At 34.9% G+C, this 26,205-nt stretch overlaps 1 protein-coding gene across 1 annotated transcript; it reads right to left on the bottom strand.

Moving 5' to 3' along the window:
- Positions 1 to 13,068: 13,068 nt before the first annotated feature.
- LOC142618994 (uncharacterized) lies at positions 13,069 to 18,676 on the bottom strand. Its single transcript, XM_075792067.1, has 7 exons — positions 18,342 to 18,676; positions 16,983 to 17,302; positions 15,863 to 16,024; positions 15,473 to 15,775; positions 15,011 to 15,352; positions 14,543 to 14,890; positions 13,069 to 14,337 (listed from the first exon to the last, which is right to left on the bottom strand). The coding sequence occupies exons 1-7, from the start codon at positions 18,505 to 18,507 to the stop codon at positions 14,203 to 14,205; spliced, it is 1,776 nt and encodes a 591-aa protein (XP_075648182.1). The 5' UTR covers positions 18,508 to 18,676; the 3' UTR covers positions 13,069 to 14,202.
- Between the last annotated feature and the right edge of the window lie 7,529 nt (positions 18,677 to 26,205).

Below are 26,205 nucleotides of genomic sequence, written 5' to 3'. Positions count from 1 at the left end.
GTGCCATGATACAAAACACCCTCCGCATGGAATGCAAAGCTCGAGGCTAAGACAAGGTGTTTGATCAAACTACTATAAACCAAGAAATTCAATCCTGTAGTACCATGAAATAAATACTCTCCGCATGGAATGCTAAGCTCGAAGCAAAGACAAAGTATATATTTCATACTACTATGAACCAACAATGGAGGCCATGAGATCCAACCCTTGTATCTCTCTCCCACTAGAAATTTTAAAACAAGTGGATTGTCCTAAAAACATTGTGATCTAATCACAAATTTAACCCTACACATCAAATGTGTTTAATTGTTTAAATTCGATGTGATGTTACTATGTCACGTCACTTTAGTGTAACGAACATTCGCTTAATCACAAAGAAGTTTAACCTTGTAATCCGTGAAGTAAATACCCTCCGCATGGAATGCAAGACTCGAAGTCAAGACAAGGTATTTATTCACATTACAATAAACTTAACTAAAGGGTTATTTAAGCACTCCCACTCGTTATTTGGGTTTTTCTTAAATAATTGTGATCCCATCACAATTAATAACCTTGCACTTGATCAAGACTCTAATCTCATTAGAATCACTAACTAAAATGGAAGTCCTAAACTATTTAGGATCCCTTAAACATTAAAGAATCAAAAATTAGTTATATAGAACTCTCTCCTTAATTTACTAAATAAAAGATTCTAATCTCATTAAAAACTATATAATTTTTTAATTAGAATTTTAATCTCATTAAAACCCTCTAATTAAAATAAATTAAGGACTTTTAATCATAAAACAATTTAGGACTAAGAGTTCTATTTAACTAACATCTTTGATCTCAGTAGGTCTTTTAGTTAGTTAATGATTAATAAATATCCTTAACTTTTAAGGACTATAAAATTAATCATATAGCCTTGCTTTTATTAAAGTTTTAACACTTAGTCAAAAACAAGTGAAAATTCAAAATTTAGTGCCTTTGATCGGTCGAAAGGAATTCTCGATCGATCGAGACTATGCTGATTTTTTCGGAAATTTTCGAATGTAACCGTTTTGACATCTTCATTCCGATACATCAAAAACACTTTTTGATTTTATCAACGAAGATTTACAGATCGAAATAATAATGCTTAGACGTGAAAAATATAATCACAATCTGCATTAGGAATAAATTTCATTAAACTAGCATTAATATATATAAATATATATAACGTAATAAACCCTTATTACATATAAAAATTCATATTATATTATATCTAATATAATATACAAATTAATATATGTAATATATAATTATTACACTATATATATATAATATAATATAATATACCTATATATGTACTTTACATATATATATATATATTATATATATTATGGTGCTATCAGATGGTGGAATTCTCCTTATGCCAATTCTATTCATTCATGGCCAAAAAGCATTTGGACAAAAACAATTCAACCGTGGGCCACAATCTTGTCTTATTCTAAATGAAAATAGATGCATGAAGTCAAGCCATTAAACTAGATGCATCAACCGTGGGCCATCACCAACCATGCAAAGAAATTGGTCAAACCATGCAGTGGACAAAAAACCATTCAACCGTGCAATTAAGAACCCAGGTAGTGAATTTCACCAAAAGGCAGTTATTGAAATTCAATAACTGTTTGCCGTGCGTTAACAAAAGGAAACGCACAAACAGTTATTGAAATTCAATAACTGTTTCCTTGGCATTAATCAATGACTGCACAATCAATCTCACTTGGTGATATATATACACGCATTCCATGAATATTTTTCCATTAATGGTTATAGAATCAATGACCTATTCGTGCACAAGCATAAAAATATATCACATATATTTATCAATGCACACAAAATTCATGGAACAATATTTTTATGCAGAAATTTGAAAAACACAAAGATAACGGTTTTCTTAAATTCTAAAATTCAATCACATGCTATACAATACGCATCTTTATCTGATACGCTGATATGAAAACTGGCTCGATACCAATTGAAGGAAAAATTCTGGTTTTGCATCTCATGCAAAACCACACTGACGAAGCAATGGTAGGAATCTATTTCATTCATGATTGATAACGTGCGCGATGTAAATTTCGAAATTTAAGAACAAGATAGCGTACCTTGGTGTGGAGAAATTCAAAACAAAGATTAGAAGCACTTGGGAACACTTTTAATCTTCACTCCAATTCCACTTTACGCCCAGATGTGTGGTCTCTCGATCGGTTTTTCGAAAGGGAGAATGAAAGTGTGTCTCACGCTCTCTCACACACCGTTTCTTTTTCTTTTCTAGTATCTTCTAATAAAAATTTTGTATGTTTCTCCCTTTTATAACTAACTGATTATACGGTAATTGGGCTGGCTTTATTGGGCCTTTCAATTGTGGGGCTTTAGTGTGTGGCTTGGAGTGGGGCCAAAGGGACCAATAAGACACTAGCTCAATGGGCCTTGGGCTTTTTCCGTCAACTCTTGGCAAGCCCAAAGTTACCATTAATTATATTTAATACCACTATATAAATATAATTGCACTCTAGGCCTTATTAATAAATTATATCCCAAGACTTTATCATGCATACAACCCCTTCGTTAAAATATTCGTAGTAATCGAAGTCGTGAATATAAACTGCCACACTTTTAAGATTACTACATCTTAATCCTTGAATACCCGGTTTAATCATTTATGTTATTCATCATATATTTATGAAATCCAATTTCATAAATATATACTTTAGTAATTCCTTACTAAAGTGGTTGGGCCAACAACTGCGAATAACTAAACCTATTAAACTTATCTCGAGGAATATTTTGTATCTCCATTAAGAGACTATGAATTCCATCTTGAGAATATATGTTCCATCAACACTAAATACGGATGCCCTTGACATGCGAGGTTTTGACCGTAACTAATAGATCTCGCTACGATATATCAAAGCAACCTACATCTCATGATCGAGTCCATTATTCTCTCGGGATTTAGAGTTGATGTAAACGAAGTCGTGAGATTTATTATTCATTTGACGGTCGTTAGGAGAATAATAAATCTCACAGCGGTCCAGTTCAATATGTCTTAACTCTTAAAACATATCAACATACCAACTAGAAGTCTCCACTTCCATGATCAAGACAAATCATCTTAGTTGATATGTTATAGTCTTCGCAGATGAAACGCCCAATTTCATCACCGACTACGAACTAAACTTCTGAGTTTACAAAGAACTTGTGATTTATATCTTCTGTGATTTTTCACATAAATCACATACAATGCATCTCATGGACTATGATAGTGTCTTAGTTCATATATAGATAGTCTCATATAATTAAACAATTTAATTATTAAATACATGCCAATAAATTGGGTTTTAGGGCATAAACCCCAACAGTTACTACATTCATCAATGGTATGCGGAAGGGGAAGCTTTTGTTCTCTTTATACAAAAACGACTCAAAGACCATGTCAGATGTACTTTATCGAGTTATTAAGTACATGAACGCAGAAGACGCGCTACTGGCCCGAGAGGAGAAACCCAAGAAGAGGGAAAGGAAAGAAGATGCATGGCAAGACAAAGGACGAAAGATGACTAGGACCGAAGACAGACAGGAGGATAGGCGCTCCTAGCCCCCCACAAGAAGGTTCACCAACTTCACCCCGCTAACTGCCTCGATTGTTCAGGTATTGATGCGGATCAAGGACGATACAACCTTGACGTGGTCTAGCAAGTTGAAAGGAGATCCCAGCAAGAGGTCCAGAGACAAATATTGCCATTTTCATTGGGATCACGGTCACAACACATCTGAATGCTATGACTTAAAGCAGTAGATTGAAGCCCTTATCAGACAAGGGAAACTACTACGATTCATCAGCAAAGAAATGGCAGACCCACCATAGGAGCAAGCTACAAGAAGGGATAACGAGCGCCCCAAGCCACCCCTAGGAGACATAAGGATGATTGTAGGGGGCACCGCAACTTCCGGTTCGTCCAGAAAGGCACGTAAGACTTACCTAAGGATGGTTCAGAGCGTCCAGCTAACGGGTTTTGTTCCAAAGATGGCACGGGTCGAGAACCCCATGATTGGGTTCCCGGAGGAAGATTCTCGACGTCTCTACCACCCACACGACGATGCGCTCATTGTTAGCATACGAGTAAGGGATTACGACACACACTAGGTCCTAGTTGATAATGGAAGCTTTACTGATATCCTTTATTACTCGGCGTTCTAGCAGATGAGGATTGAAAGAGAATGGCTCGTACCGACCAATGCACTGCTCGTTGGGTTTAGAGGAACGAGAGTATACCCCTTCGATGCGGTCACAATGCCCGTGACGGTTGGTGATTACCCTCAACAAATTACTAAGGATGTTACATTCCATGTTGTCAACTGTTCGTCTGCTTACAATTCCATACTGGGCTGTCCTACCCTAAATTCATGGAAGGCCATAACTTTGACCTATCACCTGATGATCAAGTTCCCCATTGAGTACAGAGTAGGAGAGGTACATGGAGAGCAAGTGGCACGCGAATGCTACATAGCAATGTTGGAGATGGACGACCACTTATAGCACAAGCATAGAAGAATAACAAACACTTACAGAGCCCGTTGAAGGGTCGAAAGAGATACTCCTTGATGACTCCAAACCTGAGCGAATGACTAGGATCGGCACCCTTGCCAGCTCCCCAGTTCGTCAAGCACTCATAACATTCCTGAGAGAGAACCAGGATGTCTTTGCTTGGAGCCACAAAGACATGCCCGGGATTAACCCTTCGGTCATGGTTTACAGGTTGAATGTATTACCCTCTTTTTCCCCTATCCAACAAAAGAAACGAATGTTAGCCCAGGAGCGAGACAGGGCTATAGCGGAAGAATTTCACAAATTGTAGGAAGCAGAGTTCATACGAGAAGTATACTACCCCAATTGGCTGGCCAATGTGGTGATGGTCAAGAAAGCCAATGGAAAGTGGAGAATGTATGTAGACTTCATATGCTTAAATAAGGCGTGCCCCAAAGATAGCTACCCGCTCCCGCAGATCAACGTCCTGGTTGACTCAACAGCAAGACACTAGTTGTTGAGCTTCATGAATGCGTTTTCTAGTTACAACCAGATCAAGCTAGACGAGGCTGATCAGGAGAAGACCTTATTCGTCACCAACCATTGCCTCTTCTGCTACAAAGTGATGCCATTTGGTTTCAAGAACATGGGCGCAACGTATTAGAGGCTAACGAACAAAATATTTGCACATCCAATTAGGAGGAATGTCCAAGTCTATGTGGACGACATGCTAGTGATAAGTTGACGGGAAGATGACCATTTGGACAACCTCAAGTAGACTTTCGATACCCTCCGCTCTTACAACATGAAACTTAATTTGAGTAAATGCGCATTTGGAGTAACGGTTGGAAAATTCCTAGAGTTCATGGTGTCTCAAAGGGGCATTGAAATCAACCCAGACAAAATTCAAGCCATAATGGAGATGGCACCACCCAGGAACATTAAAGAGGTGCAAAGCCTCAATGGCAAGGTAGCGACGCTGAATAGGTTTGTATCAAGGGCAATGGACAAACGTCTGCCTTTCTTTCACACATTGAAGAAGTCCTTTGAGTGGACGGCCGAGTGTCAACAAGCATTCGAAGACCTAAAAGCATATCTCTCCTCCCCGCCATTTTTAAGTCCTTCCAAAGATGGAGAAGAGTTATTTCTTTACCTAGCTATCTCTCCAGCTGCCGTCAGTGCAGCATTGGTCAGAGAAGAAGACAGGGTGTAGAAGCCTGTATACTACAATAGCAGAGCGCTCTGAGGCATAAAGGAGAGGTAGCCCCCAATGGAGAAGCTAGCCTTCGCCTTAGTAACTGCAGCTTACAATCTCAAACCGTATTTCCAAGCCCACACGGTGATCGTTTTGATAGACAAGCCTCTATGGAGAGCAATGAGTAACCCTGAAGCCGCAGGACGGATGGCACCATGGGCGATTGAGTTGAGTGAATTCGACGTACAGTATGAACCGCGTACTACCATGAAGGGACAAGTGGTCGCTGACTTCATTACAGAATTCACCAATATGGAAGGCTAGGGGGCAGAAGAGCATCCTTAGTGGAGTATCCACATGGACGAATCGACCAACATGTAGGCTAGCAGAGCAGGTATAGTACTCCACTCTCAAGAAGGAGACGAGATTAAATGCATGGTTCATCTCGACTTTCCTACGACCAACAATGAGGCGGAGTACGAAGCTTTAGTGGCAGGACTGGATCTTGCCAAAGTAGTAAGGGCCACAAGTGTGGTTGTTTATTGCGATTCTCAGGTAGTCATAGTCAGGTGAACAGTGATTACAAATGCAAAGGTGAAAGGATGAAGAAGTACCCAGAGCAAGTAAGGAAACAGGTGGATGACCTTCAAGCCAAGTTTGTTCAAATCCCAAGGGAAGAGAACGAGCATGTCGACCGTCTTGCCAAGGCCGCATCAGCTAAACACATGCTCATCCCCAGTAAGGTACTTTCTTTTGTCTAGCTTTCACCTTTAATAGATGGCGTCAGTATGCAAGAGATAGGTTCTGAAAGTAATTTAACCACACCAATAGTCTCCTACCTGAAAGACGGAACATTACCTGACGGTAAGGAGGCCACAAGAAAGTTGAAGGTTCAAGCGGTACAATTCGTCCTAATAAAGGATGTCTTGTACGAAAGAGGTTTCTCCCGACCATACCTAAGATGCCTAAGCCCTGAAGAAGCCGATTATGTCATGAGGGAAGTTCATGAAGGAATCTGCGAGAACCATTCAGGGTCACGATCACTAGTACACAAGCTGATTCGGGCAGGATACTATTGGCTTACCATGCAGAAGGATGCCCAAGCCTATGTCAAAGCTTGCGACAAGTGTTAGAGGTTCAGTAACATCATCAGACAGCCAACAGAAGATCTCACTCCGATGACGGCCCCGTGGCTTTTTGCCTAATAGTGGTTGGACATCATGGGCTCATTCCCAATAGCAATACGGCAACTAAAGTTCCTAGTAGTCAGCACAGATTACTTCACCAAATGGGTAGAAGTTGAAGCCCTAACCACCATCACGGAGAAAAACGTACGAAGCTTCGTTTGGAGAAACATCATCTGCAAGTACGGGATCCCTCGAGTCTTAGTTTCGGACAACGGAAAGCAGTTCGACAACGAACCGTTCAGGGATTTTTGCTCACAATTGGGGATCAAGAATCACTACTCCTCACCCACACACCCTTAGGCCAACGGACAAGTTGAGGTCACGAACTGATCCTTACTCAAGATCATCAAGACTCAGCTCGAGGGGGTAAATAGCATATGGCTTGACGAGCTGCCAAGTGTATTGTGGGCGTACAAGACGACGACCAGATCACCTACAGGAGAAACACCCTTTCGACTAGCATACGGGAGCGACGCCGTTATTCTCACTGAAATCGAACTCACAAGCTACAGGGTGGAGAACCATGATGAAAGCAGGAACGACGAGGCCATGTGCCTACAACTGGACCTAGTGGACGAGGTCAAAGCGACAAGCGAACAAAGGTTAGCACGATACCAAGACTTCATGGCCAAGCACTACAATTCCAGAATTAAACACAGGGATTTTCAAGTTGGAGATCTTGTCTTGAGGAAGGTGATGGGCGCTACAAGAGATCCCTCCCAAGGAAAGCAAGACCTAATTGGGAAGGACCTTATAGAATCACTTTGTGGCAGAGGAAAGGCACCTATCACCTGGAAACACTCAACGGACGAAAGTTACACAATCCATGGAACACCAAGCACCTAAAGAAATACTACCAGTAGATGATGGCACGCAGAGCACCATTCCTCATTTCCAGTTTATTTCTTTTCAATTAATTTTTATTATCTACAATACTTTTTAAGCCCAAAGGGAAGCTTTTTACTTTTTCGAAGAAATTTTTTTGGCTTATGCACTTATTGACCATAATAAGAGAGTTATTCAAATATGTCGTGTGTATATAAGTCTCTACAAAAATGCATCTATTATTAAAGTCCATACATGGATGGATACATCCCAAGGGATGCCTTGAAATTTACCATGTCCATACGTGGACAGATGCATCCCAAGGGATGCCTTGAAATATACCACGTCCTTAAGAGGACGAATACATCCCAAAGGATGCCTTAAAATTTACTATGTCCATACGTGGACGGTGCATCTCAAAGGATGCTTTGAAATTTACCAAGTCCTTAAGAGGATGGATACATCCCAAGGGATGCCTTAAAATTTACTACGTCCATACGTGGACGATGCATCTCAAAGGATGCTTTGAAATTTACCAAGACCTTAAGAGGACGGATACATCCCAAGGGATGCCTTAAAATTTACTACGTCCACACATGGATGGTGCATCTCAAAGGATGCTTTGAAATTTACCAAGTCCTTAAAAGGACAGATACATCCCAAGGGATGCCTTAAAATTTACTACATAAATACGTGGATGGTGCATCTCACAGGATGCTTTGAAAATTACCATGTCCTTATGGGGATGGTACATCTCGGGGACGCCTTAAAGTTGCACTATCCTTATGTGGACAGATGCATCTCAACGGGTGCCTTCTAAACCTGTATTATAGACGGGTATTTATTAAATTCAAAGATTGCTAAGTTTATCAATGAATGGGTGTGCTTAACGGATATAAAAACATAGTAGATAAAGGCCATGGAGGGTAAATGTTTACATCCAAAACCCAAAAACAATGGGCGACTGTAATAATAACATGAATTTTGTTCTCCCAGGAATTTTACAATAAAAAAGGGGAAAAAGATTTAAAAAATTACGACGACAATTCAAAAATTTATGGCTAATCGACAGGGGTCTCCTCGTCCTTCTCTTTATCAACCATCTTGGCTTCTTTAAGAGGACAGGTCTTATCCTCGACGGATTTCACCTGATCGTCATGATGAGCGGGCCTCTCCATCACCTTGATTGTCGGGAGTAGGGTCGTCCATAAACAATTCGTCAGTGCCTTCGGGGCCGACGGGTCGAGCTAGGGTTTTGGGCCATGCTTTCAATTGAAATCTGGAACAAGTCTAGATCTGGGAAGAATGCCTTGACCTGACAGAGGCAGTCTTTGAAGTCATCGGCAAAACAACCACCTAGCTCATATAGGAAGGCATACCGCGTCCTCCTTGGCGTGACAAACTTGCTTCTTTAGCGAGGAGACCTCCCCTCCTTGTCCTTAAGAACCTTTGTGTGCACCTCGGTTTGCTCCTCTAACTCCTTTAAAGATTTCTTCATCAAGTCAAGTTTCTTGATCTGAACATCCTTCTAGGCGTTTAGCTTACGAAGCCTCATCTCCGTGGTCTTAGCCCTCTCTTTGAGACGATCCACCAGCTGCTCTCGGGCCATGCAACGGTCCATTAGGCCCTGCATCATAAGCACCTCCTGAGAAAATCAAAACATCATTAGTAACAAAGGTAACGAAGCGACGGGAAAGAAAGAAGGACGAATGCATACATGTGCTAGGCTGAAGAGGCCCATCTCCCCCATAACCTCAGTTGCATGGTTGCCTAAGTCCTCGTAATCATCAGCCTTGATGATGGATGAAAGCTGCCCAATGGCGTACTGCGAATCCTTGCGGAGGAGGACGGTGCGCTTCTTAGAGATAGGACCAGGGTCCGTCATTAAACCCTTCACTTTCCAAGGATGGGGTAGAAAAGGCAACTGGGTGGTCAGGGGTGTCTCCCCGACGGTTGAACCGATCACCACCTTTGGTTTCTTCGGGGGACGATCAACTTGTCCGTCCTTTTTCTTTTTAGGAGCGGGTTCAATGGACCCATTCCCTTAGGGGGCACACCCTCTTCCTGCTGCTTCTTTGCCCGCACGGCGGCTTGCTAACGGATGAAATCCCTCCTCTTACCGTCTTTCATTTCTGCACCAAAGGGAAATGGAAAGAAAGAGTTAGGCAGAAATTACTAAAAATTAAGTTTAATACAATAGGCAACAGACTCACGTTGGCGCGCTTGTTTATCGTAGTGACGGGCGGTGGTTGTAGGCTCGGGACCCTCACAGTACCAATGAATGGTGTCCAAAGTGACAAGTTTCTGTCACATCCTCTATTTCAACGAGATTTTGAAGATCCTCTCCAAAAAGCTCCACTGCTTAAGATTAACCTCTAAACAGTCCTGAGCTGTAATAAGAGACGGTTAGACTACTAACAAGTAAAACTGGCAAGATAAGTAAACGGGCAAATTTAAACAAAATAGACACCTACCAGACGGAGGCATTATACCCCAAGTTTTATCAACAAAAGGCATATTCTCTCGTTCGTTAGGATGGCACATCCAATCGTCCCCCTGAATAAAGAAATACCAGTTCTTCCAATTCCTATTAGAATCACGAGTCTCATACACTAACCTAAGCAACGGCTTCCTCGGTAGAAACTTGTATATACCCTTAGATTTGACAATTTCGAAAGGACCATAACAATGGAAGAATTCCTCCATATTTAGTTGATGTTCCCCATTAGTTAGAACCTCATACAATACTTCCGCACCAAGGAAGATTCTCCAAGCGTTCAGAGCAATCTGGGTGACGGCTAATTCTAGGTATTGAAGTAGGCAACGGTGAAGAGCATTCAAGGGTAGTCTAAGTCTTGCCTTGAACATCTGCTTATACACCCCAACGTCTTCAGTATCTCGATAATAGCACTTTTCAAACTTGAAGGGTAGACAGATAGGGATGCCAACGAGGATTTGGTATCTCTCCCGTAAGGTATCAAACTGTTTTCTTTTTATGGTTGAGTTAAAATCGTTTACCGTCCACATGAGAGGAAGAACAAACTTCCTATGGTCATCAGGGCCAACGACGGATCTAATAGGAGATTCAATGTTCTTAACGTTCTCCTCGTCTAAATCTTCACTTGTACAACTCTTTGACCCGTCCAGATCCAAATCCTCCTTTCCCTCCTCAGAAGATAAGTTGGCAAACGGGACCCGTTTTGGATAAGAGGCGCCAGGGTCATCTTAACCTGACAAGTACACCTCATTGTAGCCCGCTCCTTCGCGAACACACGATTGTTCACTCGACGCTTCACTAGACATTATTACACCTACAAGTGATAGGTAAACTCCTAAGACTCTACAGGTCTATAAACACGACAAACATATAATACTTAAAAAAAAGAATGAAAATGAAACATTTGGGTATAAGACGAAGAGCACTTACAGGTGTACTGTGCAGAAAAGAGACGGGAGTGATGTGATGAACGGATGCACTGAAGTGATATAGCACTAAATTCTTGCAGATGACGGTGGCGCTCTAACACTAGGAAATGGTTGCAAAGAGTAGAAATGAAAAAGAAAAGCGACATATATATAGAGGAAACGACACAAAAGACGAAGCGACGCATTGATCCCAATAACTAGCCACAAAAATTCTGCCATGTGTCCCACTACATTTATGACTCAACCACCCTGTCAATCAAAGCACAATTCCCAAGAACTACCTGAGGCCGTCACTCCACGTGTCCATCTAGCGTATTAAGTGATGGACCCATGGAGTGGAGGGCAACTGATAGTGGTAAATCCCAAGGTAGACAAATTGAATTAACAAGGTCAAACTTTGGAGACGAGGTAACCAGAGGAGATAGTACAGTTGGTAGAACAAAGCTGGTAGACGGATTTGTGGCCCGAACAGAAAGATAAGGCGACAGACAGACGCTTTTAAGTGAACGGATAAAAAGGAGACGGTCTGTTCAAGCCACGTGTCACCCTTATAGCATCTACATGGCACCCACGTGGCATGGGTAGTCTCCAAGAATTTTGGTATGGAAATATCTTGTGCTCCACGCCCCACCTTAATTATAGGCATCCCTGTAAGGAAATAATCCCATGAATTGCGAATATTGATGAAGATCTTCCCTACAAGGAAATACCCATTCCACCAAGAAATTAAGATCGGCTCTACACTACTATAAAAACCCTCAAAACCCTCACAAATCAAGGTACGCATAATTCTCCCAACTCTGGCACTTTAGAGTTGTAGAAATTCTCTAACTTAACCTTCGGAGGGTATTTGGTCAGTATCACACCGGTACTCTCTGCAAGGTCTTCTTTGTTTCTGTTTCGCAAGTTCTGTCTAGAGCACGTGAGGACTTTGCGGCTCACTAATGATTTTTGGTAGCATCAGTGACTATGTCTATGTGTATGGTTAAGAAGTCATCCACTTCAAAAGCAAAAACTTATATCAATTACTATTTTTTTTTCTTAGTTTCACATTTACTCCTAGTCCTACTTCTAAGTGTGTTACTAGTCTTCTCCTTCTTTATCATAGATTTTTTTATAATTGATATTACATATAAATATAATAAGTTATTATTAATTTGACAAAAATGTATGATTGGTAATTTAGTTATATTAGTTTATGCATTCAATAGTTGTTGTCTTACCTATTTTATAACGGTTTAAGACTATTGTATAATATAGTTGTATTGTATATAAAATTGTATTTAGAATATTATTTTAGATTATTGTATATAAAATGGAAGTTCTATCTACAAAAAAAAAAAAAAGATTAATCATTTAATTTTTTGACAAATAACAAATTCCTAGCCCTGTCATTGCTGACTTCCCTAAAAATAATCTTGAAACCACCACTGGATGAACTCTAATAATAGTACTTGTAAATATTTCGTTTCATTTCAAAAAAAAAATTTACTTTTTAATCAACATTATGAAAACAGAAAAGCAAGAATAATAGGTTTTGAAAGTCAAAAGCGAACATCCTAAGTACATAAAAATGTCTAGCATAACTAGCCAATTCTGAATATGCATTAGCCAAACTTTACGACACCTTAAACTTATGAAAGAAGAATTATTGAATATTCTGAAACAATATAGTGTGAGTTTCAATTGTAACACTACCACCATTGCAGGCAACCCATACTTCAAGCTTGAATATTTGCACTTAGAATAATAGCAACTTTAATAATAAAACATTGAAATTCAACAACCATTAAAGCTTTACCTGAAGACATTCCTGTGTTTAACTACTGGATTATAACCTGATCATGGCACCCTCAATCTGGAGGTCCCAGACTATGTCACTCATTCCAATCCTGCATTAGCCTTGTCCATTATACATGCTTCAAATCAAGATCAACTTGATTTCAGTTTTCATGCATTCTTCTTGTCTAAACGCACACAAGCCACTAAAAACAACCACATTCCAGCATACAAATTTTAACCATCACAAACTTTAAAGATGATAACACTAACGAAAATCATCGGTTGACTTAAAGAGTACATATCAACACATGTTTACAGAAGTAGACAATTATCAGTACAGCTTAAACATAAATCACACTGCATACAGATTTAACAACAATGAAGCCTTGCTTCCATTTTCGTAGTTGCCAAATCCTCATACTAATTCCAAACGATAGCTTAATTCATTATATACATATATAATTTGTTCACAGCACCAGCAAACGATGACGCATTGTACTTGTAAGGTTCTCTTGTAAGAACACCAAAGCTGTCCAGTGCTCCTCAACATTATACACGAGAAGTGACGGTACAGTAATCGATTGTACTTGTTTCACTCTGTAACAGAGTCCAGGGGTTGTTAAAATCTCAATCAAGGATCTTCGATCTCACAATTCTACAAATCTTAGACATCAATGACTTCAACCAGAACTAGAAGTCTATTGAGAACAGGATTAATTAAAATCCTGACCTAGATTGGGTTTTCCAAGAGAAACAACTTGGAGCTGAAATAAGCAATCTGGTAGTCTTTTTTAGAGTTTTTTGGGGGGTGTGGGGTGGAGCAGAGAAGAGTAGAGGGAAATGGTGTGATAGTCAATTTGAGTTGTTGAAGGAGGTCATGGGCTTTTGAATGTAAAATACCATGGGTCTGTGGTTTGTAAACGACAATAACACTATTTGGAACAGAGGGAAATGGAAGGGAAGGAGAGGAGAGTAGAGGGAAAGATGGTTGGAATATACTAAAATTCTCTTTTGAGGTGAAAAAGAGTGAATCAGTTTGAGGAGACTTTGGGGAATGTTTGCAAATGTATGTAAGTGGGAAAAGGAAGAGCTCCAATTTGTCTTCAAAAAGTAATAAAAATTCTTTTACTCTTTCTGAGAACGACTTTCTTTTTTCTTGGATAAATTCTTTCCAAGAGAGACTAATAATTCTTTTTAATTTTTACCCTTACTAATATTATTTAGTGTATCTTCAATCAGATCCTATGATCTGATCCCACAGACCCTCCTAGAGATCCTAAGTATGATCCTGATTTTAACAACCCTAATGAAACCTCTGGATTGAAGATCTCATCAAGCGACACCAATTCTGGATCCTCAAGCGCGAACAGCTGTACATAATAACACTGCAAGGTTAGCTTTTAGAAGCCCAATTTATCTGAAGATAAAAGATACAAATAAACCACATTGAATAACTCAAAAAGTACCCACAAAGGAGTATAAAAAGTCTTGAGCTGCAAATTAACACAGCTTAAATTTTCTTCGAAAAACTTGCAAGATAAATTAATAAACAATATCTTGAGAGTTTTCACTTACCAGCGCATTGGCATCTGACCCATTGCATGACCCATTGTCCTCATCAGAGACCATGTTTTTCAGGGTCCCATCATCAAAAGCAAGATTATCTTGAATGCTAGACATTTTACAAAAGAACTCATCTGGATTAATAAGAGTTAAATCCCCGGACTCGGAGAAATTGGGAGCTGGCACATTCATGCCAGATTGGTGATGCACCCTCCAATAAACACTGTTCAAGTCATTGGTAAAAGGGTAAGGGATGAAAGAAGAACCTAACTCTGCTTGCATGTGCGAGTGTAATGGGGATAACATGTCGTAACCTAGTGGCTGTAGTGTGTCAGGGAACATATTTGAGCCTGCCTCCACCTGCAAATCAGCCTGATATTAGAAATATAAATGAATAAGATAGGTACTTAACTTAACTAGTTAACTACCCTTGGAAGAGAGATGTTATTGTTTTATGATTGAATTTAATTCTTTCCTCACCACATCAGATGTCACTTCTGCCACTTGATTTTTTGCAACATAAGTGTTATAACCATTGTACTCAATGGGCACTATAGTCTTAGTTGTTATTCCATCATATTTTTCTTCAGGAAGACATCGAAAGCTTGTGCGATAATTGTCAGCTTCACTGCCTAATTCTGGAGACACTGAAGCTGGGGCTAGCACAGACTGTGCTTCACGAGAAGCTTCAGCTGTGGTAGGATATGAAACAGCAGTAACGGGGGTTAAAGTTGATGGGGAGAAAAGGTTGGAATCTAATGGCCCTGTTGGAGGGATATAGAACATTTCGAAGGCTTTGTCCATATCCAGATCAAGGCCAACCTGATGGAAGACAAATGAATAACTGAGATAAGTATATATTTTTAGTTATCTGCACTTTCAATTCCCACAAAATAATAATATTGACAACTGTTTTAATCTGAAAGTAAAATTCATTCTCACTTCTGTAGTATTTACTTCTGCCACTTCATTTTCTGCAGCATATGCATTGTAATCATTGTTACATGCAAGGGGTGCTTCATTGTCAAATCTTGTCATGCAATTAATTGGATGGTATTCAGCTTGCTCCGGCAATTCTTGAGATGCTGGAGCCAATGTTGGTTCAGATTGGGTTTCTTTATGAGAAGTTTTGACAGTGATTGGAGTTGAAACATCAGGAGTGGTGAGGGGTAAACTGGATGGAGAGTCCTCTGGAGGGACATAGAACGCATCCATGAGAAGTTCTATGTCCTCACTTAAATCAACCTGACGAAAGAAACATGAGTGCACAAGATAAGTACTTGTTTAATTTACTATACTTCTCAATTCCAAAAAAAAAAAAAATTATCTCACTTTTGCTACTTGATTTTCTGCAACATATGCCTTATCATAGTCGTTGTCATTGTTACACTGAACAAGTTCTGTAACATCAGACAGTGCTGGCTTAGACATTGCAGGTCCACCTTTGTTACTCTTTTCTTCATTATTGAATAAACGACAAAGTACAAAGGGCTTCTGCATAATGTTAAGCACCCAAGTGAATTGGACGAACATATCATCCTTGCCTGATATAGACTACAAATTGAATTACCACAAAGATGAAAATAACGGAATGTAAATGTATATCAGAAATGTTGAAACTAACAATGACATAGAGAAGGTTGTCCTACAAAGCCATTTGATATATAATAGGTGCCAGTAAAACTTCTTTTGTAATGGAGCTAGTGAGAGCACATTCACACGAACAATTTAAAAAAAAAAATCATTACAAGATAACAATATTAAGCATGGTTCAGTCAACTCCATGCAGTCCATGAGCAACAACACCAATCAAAATCCACTATCAATAATATGGATAACAACCACGTTCACCAAAACCTCAATCAAATTAGCACACTCTCACAAGCATCACACAAAAATGTCAGAAACAAAAATTCTCCCAAATCCCATTACATCATAAACGAGACTCACAATCTCAAAACCTGTATACAGCCAATGCCACTCTTACATTAACAAAACAAATAAATTCTCAATCCATACATGTGAGTATCGTTCAACCCAAAAAAAAACCATACTTTTCGAAAAAAACTCACACCCTGTTCTTCTAAGTCTCCTCTCCTAAATAGGGGAATTTTTGAGCTAAAACCACTAATCCCTTATAACACTGTCTACGCATAAATTTTCAACATCTATCACTTGATGGATTAAGAATACCTTCTTTAATGAAAATAAAATATTAAAAAGAGAGAGAGATCATTAATCCAGCAAGAATGTTAACCCTCACTAAGAATTAACAAAAAATTAACAGCTTCCACAATCCTAGGCAATTGAATCAATCCTCTTTTAAAGTTATCACCAATGATTTGGAGGCAAAACAATCTTAAATCAACACACACACTCAGTTCAGTAATCAATAAAAAAAATCTCAGGTCAATATCACATTAGTTAATCAAATTGAATTGCCAAAGCCAACCTGACCGGGGTGTTTTCCGTCAAACTCCTTCTGGGTTGTTCTGTACTCATGCATTACCCAATTAGTCCTTATTGCCTTCTCTTCTTTCTTATTACTCCCTGTATAGAAGACCAGAGTCTTCTTCATTCCAGTCAAGCTCTCTCCAGACTTGATTTCCCGATCTCGACCAGTTGATTTCCAGAACCCAGCCTTGGTTTGCCTGTCCACCAGTTCCTGCTTCTGACCCCTTTTTCTCTTTTTTTGAGTATCTTTCTGATGCTTCGGGCTCTGTTCAGTGAAGAAGAACCACTCTTGGTCCTCCGTAGCAATCCCACTTTTAACTACAGTACAAGAAACCAGACTTAAGCACAAAATTTTGACACCCAAAATGGGAAAAATCAACAACTTTTTAAATGTTTTAAAGAAGAAAAATAATTCATACAAGAGCAGAGGATCATAGCACAAGAAAGCATCAGTCTTTATACAAAAGAAAACACTAACTAGATACAACATGAACCAGACAACACCAATACCAGAAAACAGATACTCTCAAAAACATACACACACACCATGGACGGAGCCATGTTTGGACTTGGGGGGCAATGGCCCCCCTCCCTTTTTAAAAAAAATATTATTATTATTATATATATTAGGTACTAATTTTAGCAATTTTGTTTTAGAAAATTACACTTTTGCTCCCTTAAAAATATCATTGATTCTTTTAAGAGTATTGTTATAGTCACAAATTTTTCTATAACATTTTTACAGACGGTTAAGGTAACAAATTCTTATTGGTTCACATTTGGGCTTACCACTTACATTATTAGCAATTTGTAAAAAGGTTTGTAGTTCAAACATTTTCCACATTTTAAAGACCATTAAAAAATATTTATATGTCTAAAATCTAAAAAAGAAATATACAAGCTCAAAAAAATTAGTACAACAACAAAAATTATCAATAGTAAAACTAAAAAAAATAAAAAATTAAGCTGATCAGCCAATTTTACTTAAAACAAAAAATCTAACCCTTTAAAAAATTTTAAACAACTAATAACTAAGCGACTAAGTAGCAACAAAATTGAAGCCAAAGGTATTGTACACAACCAACAGCAGAGCCGCCCCTTAATTCTAAGTTCTGGCTCCGTCCCTGACACACACACACAAACCAAGCAACAATCTACACCTGATCTTTGTAACTATTTCTTTTGATCAACTAATGTAACACACTTGTCCAGAAAAATTCTATAACTGGAACGCAAAACAAGCAACAATCAACATACTAATACGATGTCAAACATTTTCCTACCTTTTCACAAAAAAGCATTAGATTTTCCAAGAAGTGAAGGTGGGTGTGTGATAATAGAAAAACAAGAAGATTACTTGGTAAGTCCCAGGGATCGTCTTCATAGAACTCAATTCCGGGAATAAACCAAGTGTCCTCATCATTCCCTGTTATCTTCTTCTTCAGGTAGAGTTCGATGAGCTCCGGGTCCTTCGGACTAAATCTGACCCCACGTGGCAAATGACCCAAAATCAGCTTTTCCATTCCACACACACAGAGTAAGCTTTACTGAGAAACCCAGGAAAAAATTTTACTGAGAAACCCAGAAAAAGCTTTCCTGAGAAACTACCTAAGAGAGAAACAAAAGTTTTTTTTTTTTTTTTTGAGGAGGGAGAAACAAAAGATAACTGCAAAAAAAAACAAGAGCATTTGTGAAAACGTAGTTGGTCTTGGCCTTTTGATTTCAAACTATCTTCACTAACAAGTCTGATACAGTAACCAAAGTTAAAATATACTTTTGGACTTTAGTTTTTTTTTTTTTTTTGCATGAGATCCTAGTTCTAGTCGTCTAGATTCTTCCGTGCTCCTTTTAATACACACGCAAAAGCTGCTTCAAAAGAAAAAAAGAAAAAAAATTAGGAAAAAACTTTTAAATTAGTGGGGGTAAGAATATGATTGATGTTTAAACTAGTTAATGTTATGGCTTCTCAAAAAAAAAACTAGTTAATATTATGGATACTTTTTTTTTTTTAGAAGAAAGTCAATGTTATGGATACTAGTTTTTTTTTAAGGGAATTATGTATAGTAGTTTGTAACTTGTGTAATGCAAGAAAAAATTTAACCTTTTTTTTTTCTAAATTTAAATTTGATGATAATGAAATTATTAATAAGTATTTATTAATTATAATTATATTTGTAAATGAAACTATATATTGTAGTAGAGATAGATATTTAATGTGATTGTAATTGTATTTATAGATGGCCCATCGAAAAATTGTATTTATACATGGAATGATATATGTAGTTTGCTATTTCAAGAAAATATGATGGGTCAAAATTCTAATGGAGTCCCTAAAAAAATTATAATGGAGAGTTTAATTATATAATATAAATTCAATTCAATTAAAATATATAGGATAAATTCATGAAGTGTAAAATTGTGAAACTTAAAAAACTTAGGACATGTTTGGTAAAATGTAAGTAATAGACACTATAATATAATAGTTTTTCCTATGGTTTAGCTATTCTTTAGTTTGATTATGTTTTTATTACAAGGAGTAATCATTCCTTATAAATAGTTATTATTCAAAATGAGGAATAACTATTCCTCTTTAAAAATGTTGCATTAGTTATTCCTTAGTAAGTTCAATAATTTCAAAACTTAATTTATTTCAAAATAAACACACTTTTCATATAAAACTAACAATTATAAAAAAATATAAATAGATATTAAAATATAACACATATCTCTCTTAAATTTGAAAAATAAAATTTTTTAATGAAATATAATTGTATAAGTAAGATATTTTTTAAAATAAATCTTATATTTTATTATAATGTTATAACTCACAACCAAACTTATGAATATGTTTAATTATTATATTACAATACATTTTATTCATAGTAATAAAGATTACAATATTTATCACAATCATTATTCAGTGTACCAAACATACCCTTAGTCTTATATAATTTCTCTTTATAATTAAACTAAAATATCAGAGCTTGAACATTAAATCTTTTATTTATCTATTGAGTTAACTGAAACTCATTTTAGATATATTATAGATTTTTTTTGTATTTCAATAATCTAAACACCACAATTTATAAGATTTGGGTGACAAAATTTATTACTTTATATATATATATATATATATATATATAAAATTTATGTGTTGGCGCGTTGCAACTTGCTAACTAGCAAAGCAAGCCCCCGGGCCCTCCACATGCAAAAGCTTTTAAGTTCCGCGCGCTTTTCCACATGCAAATGCGTGTTTTTTTAGTGGACCTACTATACTTCATTTTGGTACAATTTATCTATATTTGTATTTTTTTATCAACTTTTTTCAGCACGTAAATAAATAAATTTCCAGTTAAAAAAAAAACTAATCCAAACTCAAGCCCAATAATTAAGAATATGTTTAGATTTTAGTAAAACTTAAAATGGATAATATTTAAGATAAAATAATTTAATCAGCCATAGGAATAATCTTTGACCATCTTTGAAAGCTAGTAACTACAAAGATTGTAATATCATTTTCAGAAAGTAAGGGCAGTGTGTTTAAATAACAGTTTTTAGTTATTTTTTAAATATGTGTAGGTAAAAAAATGTATGAAAATATATATAATATTGTTTAAAAACTAAAAATATGTATTTGGAAGTGTGTACCAAATAGGCCCTAATAGAGCACATTTTCTTAATTTGAGGATATTAAATTCTTCTGCTTCATGTTTCAAAATGTACTTGAAAACCATAATTAGATCTCTCAAATTTTTTTTTTTTGGCGGTTTAGGTCCAGTGTCCAGTGATAGTGGACTTGTTAAACCATAATTTTTTTTTAAACACGTGTTACCATCTGATCGAGTCCAGTGTATTAGATGCACTGGACCTAATTCAGACCATTTTTTTTCCAAATTTGCAAATATTGACTACTCTTTATCTGTTTGGATACAGCTTATTTTGTTGAAATTGTAAACTTATTGTTGAAAGTACTATAGATAAAGGTAAAAGTTAGTTGAAATAGTACCGCTAGACCTATGAATAGTACAAAAAAATACAATAAAACTCATAAATAACAGTAAAAATAAACTAAATAATAAAATAATTTTAACTTTTTTATAGTATCCACTGACTCTGTTTCTCCATTGGAGAACACCAGTTTTCTTCTTCTTTCCTTGCATTCCAAGCACTAGGGTCACTGTGGGATCCAAAGTTTGTATGTAGCGTTTTAAGTAGATGCCGAATCTTTGTACTATGAAAATAAAAGTATAATAAAGAATACATAATAGTACATCTAAGTTATAAGATAAGAATCTATGACATAAATAAATAAGTTATTAAAATATATGTATACGTAAGATGGAGAGGAAGTGGGACCTTTGCTGTCTATCTAAAATGAAGGGATGAGATATTGATGAGAAGAGGAACCTTCTCGATTTCATGAATTTTTTTTTTTTTTTTAGATATTTACAATATACATATAGTTAACCTTGCCGCTTGAACAATTTATCCCATAAACCCTTAAACACTTTATGTATAAAAAGTTGTCAAATTAATTACAAGGCTTTTCACTTTCGAAATTTATGATATAATTGCCGTGTGTATTAGTAATTCTATAACCACAATTTTTACTATATACTTTTTTACAATTATTTTATATAACAGAATGTAAATGGTTGTTTATCACATATACACTCATTATTTTCTCTTCTTCATTTACAGGCTTATAGTTATAGCCTTCAGCATCAGAGTCATAACAAAATTATGTCCCAAAAGTGTGTAATCTTAGATTTTTTTCTATTATTATTATTATTATTATTTGCACCATTTTATTTAAAATTACGTTGGGATTTTGCACCATACACTTGTACAATAGATGAGAAATTGAAGAGATGTTTTGAAATTCTTGGATAATTTTTTTTTTTGGATGAACTAATTATTGGATAATTAAATAGAGTAGTGGAATGGATTATTATATTAACTAGTCGCTAACATGTGCTACGCACGGGAACCTACGTATTTGTGATATAGACTAAAATAATTTTATAAAATCTTAAATTGATTAAAAAATTACATCATTGTATGATTTGCTTTTGTATGACTCCAATTTATGTTATAATTTGATGAAAAAGTCATTGTTTGAATGTGTAATAGCTTACAAAAAATTTGTCAGAAAATTTCAGCTATTAAAACTTCTAAAGACCAAAAAATATTAAAAAATCAGATGATTCACTACTGAGAAATTATTAAAACAAAATAAAATATATATGACTAAAAAATATAGAAATATAAAATAAAGATGAGTTACATTCAAAAGAATAATTTTAATTATTACAAGTTTTTTTATCTTGTAAAAAACGGCTAAAAATTTTTGGTGGTTTATGTAAGAAAATTACTTTTTAAAGAAATTGCAGTAGAATTGTTTTATTATCCAAAGAAGTTAAACTTTATCAATAGTTTATGATTTTTATATTTTTCCAAATAAAGCCACGTTTAAGATGATCTTAATATAAGATTTCAAGTTTTTTTTTTTATCAACGTTTAAGTTTGAGTTTAAGATAAACTTGTTAGAGAGATAGAGTTTCACTCCTTATTAAGTTTGGATTAAACAAAAATAATTTTATTTAAATAAAATGATAATTTTATTTAAATATTGTACTGATGTGAAAAAATTGTGTGAGATTCAGAGGTTTTGGTTATATATATAGCGGTTTATGTACGAAAATTACTTTTTAAAGAAGTTGCAGTAGAATTGTTCTATTATCCAAAGCAGTTGAACTTTATTAATAGTTGATGATTTTTATATTTATCCAAATAAAGCCACGTTTAGGATAATCGTAATATAGGATTTATTCAAGTTTTTTTTTTTTATCAACGTTTGAGTTTAAGTTTAAGTTAGACTTGTTAAAGAGACAGAATTTCACTCCTTATTAAATTTGGACTAAACAAAAATAATTTTATTTAAAAAATGATTAAAAAATGATGAGCTTGAGTTTAAGTTGGACTTAATAGAGAGATAGAGTTTCACTCCTCATTAAGTTTTGACTAAACAAAAATAATTTTATTTAAATAAAATGATAATTTTATTTAAATTTTGTGCTGACATAGAAAATTGTGGAAGTTTCAGAATTTTCGGTTATATATATATATATATATATATATAGAGAGAGAGAGAGAGAGAGAGAGAGAGAGAAATGAGAATGTTCTGGAATTCATAACATAATTGCATTATACATATTACATACTCACTAGTGTAATAGATGGGAACTTGATGAGAAGGTTCTAGAATTCTCGGATAATTGAATAGAGCAGTGGAATGGATTATATTATATTAATGAGAATGTTCTGGAATTCATAACATGATTGCACCATACATATTCCATACACACTAGTGTAACAGAAGATGGGAAGTTGATGAGAAGGTTCTGTAATTATTGGAGAATTGAGTTGTAGACTAGTGCAATGAATGACTTATTGATGAGAATCCGTTGGAATTCTTGAACTTATTAATTGCACCCAAACTTTGATGAGAAGCTTTGGAATTCTAAGAAAATTGCAACATTGACTTGATGAAATCCTTTGTATCTGTTTTAAAACAAGTTAATTAAATTGACCACATCATTAATCAATAAACAAATGATGATATTCAATTTTTTTTTTGAAATATTGATGACAACTTAAAAATAAGGTCTACTAATTACAAATAGAATCTTAAAATTTTCATAGTAGGAATATCTTAAAAACTCTAAGGGATTTTATTTTTAATAAAATAAGTAAAAATCCTCTTCCTCAAATATTTACTGCTCTTATCAATTCTGGGCTATTTTATAATATATATTAAAAAGGATAACTTGTTTAGATTAAAAGGTTAGGATTGGAAAATTGAAGATTAATTATTTGTTAATAAAGGGAGACCCCGCCTCAACTATGGTTCACAGAATCTTTGAAATTGATTTGCCAAAGTCTAGTAAGAAAATAGTGGGTTTTCATTATATATACTAACTTGTAACCCTATATATATACAAAGATACAGTTAAAGATATACGATAAGATGTATTATATAATTTAAATACTATTGATAGTCATTTTTATATTTTGTTAACCCTTTAAAAAAATTTGTAAGGATATTATTAGGTATAAAATGTAAATTGTCTAAGTTTTTTTTTAAATTATTGTGAAACACAGTTTTTTTTTTTTTTTGTGATTCATTTATTCTAGATTTTTTGGTTTTTGCACTTAATAACTCACTTAGATGAATATTTACGATGTTATCTCACATTTAATTCTAAAATTAAAAAATAAAACTCTTTAAGAATAAATAATTTAGGACACATGACGCAAAATTGAAACTCTAATTTGCATTTCTAATTTGAGTTTCTCTCAACTTTACATATTATATATATATATATATATATATTAACTCACTTAGCACAAAAATTTAAGAACTTAGATTAGATAGGATATGTGACGCAAAATTAGACTCTAAATGAATTCCAATTTGAAATCTAATTGAATTTTTTCTTAGTTTTACCTATTATTATTATTATTATTATTATTATTATTATTATTATTATTATTATTATTATTATTATTATTATGTAGATGACTTATAAACTTGAATTGCTTTTAGTTCTACAAAAAAAAAAATGCTCATAAAAATAAAATCATTTAAAAATTATATATTTTTTTATGGTTTACTTATATTAGACTCCTTGTTTTTTACACTAAATTAACTCATTTGGTACAAAAATTAAAAAACTTAGATTAGATTGGACACATATTGCAAAATTAAATTTGAATTGAAATCCAATTTTTACATTGAATTAACTCACTTGACACAAAAATTTAAGAACTTAGATTAGATAAGACACGTGACGCAAAATTAGACTTTAATTAAATTCTAATTTGAAATGTAATTGGATTTTCTCTCAGTTTTACCTATTATTATTATTATTATTATTATTATTATTATTATTATTATTATTATTATTACTACTTATAAATTTGAATTGTTTTTAGTTCTACAAAAAAATGCTCATAAATATAAAATCATTTAAAATTATATTTTTTGTGGTTTACTTATATTAAACTCATTTATTACACTAAATTAACTCATTTGGTACAAAAATTTTATAAAAAAAACTTAGATTAGATGGAACACATGTCGCAAAATTTAACTCTAATTGAAATCTAATTTTTACATTGAATTAATTCACTTGGCACAAAAGTTTAAGAACTTAGATTAGATAGGCACGTGACGCAAAATTAGATTCTAATTGAATTCCAATTTGAAATCTAATTGGATTTTCTCTTAGTTTTACCTATTATTATATATATATATGGATTGGTAGAGTATTGTAACATTTTAATATTAAATATTATTTTAATAAATTACTAAATAATGAGTTGGTAAACTAAACGAGGACAATGTTCGATTTTCATGTGGTTAATGAATCTTAAGTGAGGAGTTACTATTGTACTAAAAAGAATTAATGTAGGATTATTTTTGGAAATTAAAGTCCTCATAGTAAATATAGTTTATGAAAATAAAAACTTTCCCAAAGGTAATTTTCCTAAGAATGGTCAAATGAGGCCAAAAAAGAAATTTACAAAAATAATGGAAGCCCCCACACTAAGGGGAACCAAATCAAATGGGAACCAAGAACCCTCCTCACAAAACTCAAAACACAATTTTCTGTTTATATTATAGTTGGGGAAGAAATTGTAGAAAATATTATATTGCGGCCTAATTCTTCTACTTCTCCTTTAAAAGAAAAAAAAAAGAATTAGAACCTAGAAGAAGTTGTAGACACCTCATTTTGCAACCGAGGAATCCACAACCTTGTGTTATAGTAATTTCAAAATAATCTAAGAACAAAAATGTTGTTTAAATCATTCAATGAACATGAATTTCACTTTAATAAAATTGAGTTCACCACGATCAAAACAACATAAAGAACATGATTATCAAACGAACCAATCAAGAGATCAAGCCACATCAAGTTTTAAAGGTCAAATGCATTTCAATGCGTTAAGGCATAAATCATGTGATTATGGGTGGTTTATTTTGATTGATTTTTATTGGATTAGTTAGAATTAATTCATGTCAAAATTCAATTTTTTTATTTATAAAATTGGAATGAAATTAAGAGTGATAAAAAAAAATAGGAGATAGAACCCTAGATTTTGATTTTCCCTCTTTCAAAAGAAGAGAGTAAATTGGAGATTAAAAAAAATTGGAT

The sequence above is a fragment of the Castanea sativa genome, chromosome 12 (genome assembly GCF_040712315.1).
Source record: "Castanea sativa cultivar Marrone di Chiusa Pesio chromosome 12, ASM4071231v1".
NCBI classification, from domain to species: Eukaryota; Viridiplantae; Streptophyta; class Magnoliopsida; order Fagales; family Fagaceae; genus Castanea; species Castanea sativa.
This window is presented reverse-complemented; position numbering and strand designations above follow the sequence as displayed.